The 5,247-nt window shown below is 51.0% G+C and overlaps 1 protein-coding gene across 1 annotated transcript; it reads left to right on the top strand.

Moving 5' to 3' along the window:
* The first annotated feature begins 3,376 nt into the window (after positions 1-3,376).
* On the top strand, positions 3,377-3,952 carry Tifab (TIFA inhibitor). The gene has a single exon (XM_035441735.1). It carries the CDS (start codon positions 3,377-3,379, stop codon positions 3,950-3,952), a length of 576 nt encoding a protein of 191 aa, XP_035297626.1.
* Positions 3,953-5,247: the final 1,295 nt, after the last annotated feature.

Genomic DNA, 5,247 nt, shown 5'->3' with positions numbered 1-5,247 from the left:
TGTCCACTTTCAGTTCATGTCCCTGTATCCTGGACAGTTGGGAGGAATTTGGAACACTGTGATTATATGTAACCCTCCCACCTATATGGACTTTAATAATGCATGCAGAAATATGTACATATTTTAAATATACACAACATACATAATGCAGGCCATTTTAGAATGCCATCATTATTGTTTCATTGCCCTGAAGCAGCAGGTCATTCTTCAGTGACAGGATCCTGAGAGAAAAGACCAGGGGATCAGACAATAAAGAGGATAGGAAAGTGGGCTCAGGAGGTCTTGCACGAGCTGTGTCTCACTCCAAGCAAGTTTACCACGGAGGACAAGGTATTATTTATTATTTTAAATTAACAGATGCCCTTCTCTGTGTGCTGAAAGAGGCTTACTCTCCCTCCCCCTTGCTCCTGGGAGACCCGGGAGATTCACCATTACCCATGACTCCCTTAAGCGGCCCCGGCCAGTTGAAAGGAACCTCATGATCTAGGAGCAGTCTGCCCAGTGATCCTCTGCCCCCAGAGGGGAGAGGAAGGTTGTCAATATTCTATGGTCTCCGGGGTTCGAATAGTAGAGGCTGGGAGCACCAAGACCCAGGAAACACCACTGCTAAGAGGACCAGTTTCACAACTCTGACTGTGGGTTCCACTTCTGCAATGCAAAGTGACACTTTCATTTCTTTCCTCTAGGGAAAAGGGAAGAGCGATAGAAAGGACGCATGCTCTGACACAGGGTGTTCCTGAACTGCAGGACAGCCCGCCCGGGCCTTGCCCCAGCCCAGCTCCTTCCCTGCAGAGACAGCACACAGCTGCAGAGATATGCCCCGGCAGTAAGGTAGGTGGGACCCCCAGGGAGGCCTGGCAGGGCTAAGAGGAGGACTCCTGGCCAGAGCCAGCATCTTTCTGTTTGTTAGCCATGGTGGGCATTAAGAGGTCTGGGTTTCTGTTCTCCCAAATCCACCTGGATCCAAAACAAACAGGTTAGCCTCGGCAGACGTGCTGCTGTGGCAGAGAGTGGGATTCTGCCAGCTTTGACTGTTCCATAGCACGCGCACATGCGCGCGCAAGAACTGTTCTTTGAGGTCAGAAGGCAGTGGCTGGAAGTGTGTCTGTCTGCCTGCAAGGAAATGAGTATCCTCAAGGCCTAGGCCCCACTGTCAGCTAGGTCTCCACTGACATACTACATTCAAAAAGCAACAGGGCAAAAGGGTAGCAATCTAGCAAGGCTCCCTATCCCACAGACTTTAAGTTCCCTTTTATAGTTGATTGAGTATCACCCATTATATGTGATGTCTCCTTACCTGTTTCCCGGCAGATGTGCCCACCCCCCAACACTTGCTGTGGACAAGTGTAAAGTGCTATCTGGACTACACGAGAGGTCACACTCTGCCACTGGGAGACCTTAGGGGGACAAGAGAGGAGCTTGAGAAAGACAAGAGCCTGCAGAACTCTGGAGGTGGAAATGAAAATGTAGGGGTTGGCCAAGTACCCTGTGACTGAGGTTAGAGGACACAGACAAAGCCACCTTCCCCGGAGAAGAAAGCATTTGAACTGAGCAATGTTTTCACACACAATCTAGGATGCAACAAATGTGACATGAAAAACAAAAACACAGAGACTGATTTTGGGGTTCAAGCTTCAAGCTGAAGACCAGAGAAACAAAGCAGCCAAAGCCAGTAGACCTCACCTCTCCCCAGCTGAAATGGCAATCCTGTCTACACAAATCCTCAGAGGCTAAAGCTCTCAGTTCCTGTCTCCTCCTGCCCTTTATTCCTTTCTCCACCCAGACATAACCCTCCTGTATCCACCTCCTTAGTGCTGGAATTAAAGGTGTGTGATCCCAGGGGTTGAGATCACCTTGTGTGAGCTGTTTCGTTTTAGGACTGGATCAATTTCATGGAGTCAGTGTGGCCTTGAACTAACAAGAGATCCGTCTACCTCTTAATCCTGAGTCCTGGGATTAAAGGTGTGTACCACCATCACCTAACTTCTATAGCTAACTAGTGTGGCTGGCTTTGCATCCTGAACCCTCAGGTAAGCTTTATTAAACCATAAATAATATATCACCACAAATGAACATTCCTAGCAGAAAACTACTATTGAGCCCCACTCAGCCCTTGGTTCCTGCTGAAATTAGTGGCAAATCCTGGGTCGTGTGGGTTTGTGGCTGAGACAGAGTCTTCTTCAAAGCCAGGCAGACCACAGTAGGCCTTCCTATCTGTGCCTGTCAGATACTGCAGGAGTCCCATGTGTGCCTATCATCTGATACCGAGGGATGAGTTCCTGGAGGTGGCGCTGAGGGACCTTATGCGTATTTCCCGGAGCCCCCAGGGTTCTGCAGTGAACCAGCTTTTCCCCCTGATGCCCACTGTCCCCACCAGGATCTGCCTTCTGCTCAGATGTTCAGGAGAACTGGTGCCTGGCCCATGGAAGCACCGAGAAAGTGCTTGCTACGGGCAGGACTCTTTTATGTTGCTCTATACCTCCACTTCTGGAAGCACCCTATTCCCCCCCAAAGAGGTTTGCCCCCAAGAGTGAAGGCCTGTCTCCTTCTGCTTCACCACAGCACCCAGATTGATGCCTGGCTCAAAGGAGGGCTCTGCGAGACTTTGTTCGTGCCTGCCGAATACAAGGAAGCCTCTCGCTCACATCTGTGTTCCTGTTCCTACAAAGCAGAGACAGACTGGCTCCAAATGGCCTGCAGACTATCAGGCTCTGCCTAGTAAACTGGTAAGACTTATCCCCTGCCTAGAAGAATAGGCACACCTTTATTACCTAATAGTACAACTCAGAATGGGCAATGTGTCCTGTGCCACAGTGTGCAGAGATGGAGTTTCAACACGAATGTCAACCTCTGCTGTAGCACAAATAATAAAAACCCAGAGACAGATATTGGGGTTCAAACTAAAGATCAGAAAAGCAAAGCAACCAAGCCATTAGTGAGTTCCTACCTCTACCAAGGCTCAGACCAAAGTGGGGTGATTCTGTCCTGAGAGTGACTGCAGACTGCGCTGCTCTCTACCAAACATTCCTCTTTAGTGCTGGGATTAAAGGCATGTCAACTTAAGTGTTAGTATCAAAGGTGTGGCTACCACTGCGTGTCCTCTATGGCTAACCAGTGGCTTAGGTGTGTGGCTGACTAGTGGCTTGGCTCTCCACTCTAATCTTCAGACAAGCTTTATTAGATCATAAACAAAATATCACCACGCTCCACTCCATCCTGGCTTGGGCAGAATGACTGTATCCATTTAGCATGGTTGTCATTGGCAAGATGTGGCCCCAGGATTGCCAAAGTGAGCAGTTTATCTGGGCTCAGAAAACCACAGAGGTGTATGTGTGTGTTTGTGTGTCTTTGTCACATTTTCCCCAGAATCTCATCCATGGAGAGTACCCTCACAGTCCTGCAAGTGAGCCTGTACCACCCCACGCTGGGCCTGGTTGCCTTTGCCAAAGTCCCGCCACAGCTGCGTCATGATACCAGTCGGCTGCTGCTGGGGCGAGGGCAGGATGCCCACGTCCAGCTGCAACTGCCTCAGCTGTCCCGACACCACCTATCCTTGGAGCCCTACCTGGAGAAAGGCAGTGCTCTGCTGGCCTTCTGCCTCAAGGTGCTGTCCCGCAAGAGCTGTGTGTGGGTCAATGGGCTTCCACTGAGGTACCTGGAGCAGGTCCCCCTTAGCATTGTCAACAGAATCTCCTTCTCTGGCATCCAGATGGTAGTCCGCAGAGAGGGGGGAGCCTCCCTTGAGGCCTTCGTCTGCTACTTCCATTTCAGCTCCTCACCCCTGATTTACAGACCCAAGGCCCAAGAGACTGACGAATGGGAAAACATTGTTAAGAAAGAGACTTCTCCTGTTTTGGGGGAGGCAACTCATGATCTCTTGGGGTCTCCCCAGGGCTCCTCCCAGACTCAGACAGCTGGTTCCAGCCAAGCCCTGGAGGAGCAAGAGAAATAAAACTCCAGAGGGAGCCCCCAGACACTACACCCTGCTGACCCTGCTGGCTGAGAGCAAGCCTTGCTAAAACAGGGTTTGAAATATTTGCGCTACAGCATTCGAGGTTGAACACAAAGTTGACATGCAAGGCCTGGGGCCACCGCACTCCCAGGGAACTGATTCTGTGAACTCTGAGCAGCCCAGGGGTGGAGGAGCGCCCTCCATGGCTCTGGGTAATGGGAACTTCATATACTTTCAGAGGCCCTGAGGGGTTCTGGGGAGCCTCTCCCAGCATCCCTCAGCCCCCGTTTCCTCCCTTGTCGGGCTGGGAGTTACTTTATGTTGCTCATTTCACTTGTTCTTTAAGAGCAGACGCATAGGGCTGCAGCAGGAATGCAAGGACACATGGAGAAGTGACATTTGTGGTAGCTAGGGGTTACCTTCAGCTTTCAAATACCCACAGGCACCCGGGGCTTAGGAAAGCCTGTGTTTAATAAACGGAAAGTATTTCATTAAGCTGGCATACCCAGTAGGATTCCCTGCATCCCAGATGGACCACATGTACGTGGAGCTGGGGGCGGGAACCCTGGAGGAGGTGTGAGAGGAAATTGGGAAGGTAGGAACATTACTGGGAAGGTTGCAAGCTGAGCTCAAGCCTTCCAGCGGGGGAGTTAGCAGCTAGGACGGCTGGGCTGTTTCTTCTCCTCCTTCTCCTCCCCTTCTCCTCCCCTCCCTCTTCTTCCTTCTCCTTTTCTCCCATTCTTGTCACTTCTGGACCAAGGCCTTGCTGACCAGAGGGCAAAGGTCTTCAGGGAAAGACGGGTTTCACGGAGAAGACTACCCCCTTTCAGAACTAATTCCATGGTTGGAGGGCAAGGTTGTGTCAGAAGTCAACCCAAGTTATCCTACTTAGCGTAAGCCTGCCAGGGTTTATCTTCCCTGTGGGTATGGGGGTAGGAGCCAGGCAGGCAAGGATGGAGAATTTTCTCAGTGAGAAGGGAGCATAGGGCTAGCAGTTGCCTGCCATTTAGAGATATTGTTTACCCATGTGAGGGCAGGAGAGTCCTACAACCTCAGGTAGCCACCGTAAGCCCAAAGCCTGCTTTAGGCACCCAAAACACCAAAGGCACAGTGCTGCCCACAACCTGGCTCATAACCCCAGCATCTGGGACACCTCTGTCATGAACCATTCATTCCCTACCCAAGGTAGACTATAGAAGGCTCAGCGCTGCTCCCCAGCTCCAAGCATCTTCCCCATAGGGAAAATAACACTGGATAAGACCTGGTCACATCTATGCTGGAGAAGTCCTCCTCCA

Source organism: Cricetulus griseus, chromosome 3 (genome assembly GCF_003668045.3).
Source record: "Cricetulus griseus strain 17A/GY chromosome 3, alternate assembly CriGri-PICRH-1.0, whole genome shotgun sequence".
Taxonomy (NCBI): Eukaryota; Metazoa; Chordata; class Mammalia; order Rodentia; family Cricetidae; genus Cricetulus; species Cricetulus griseus.
The sequence above is the reverse complement of the archived record's forward strand: the minus strand, read 5'-3'. Positions and strand labels throughout refer to the sequence as shown.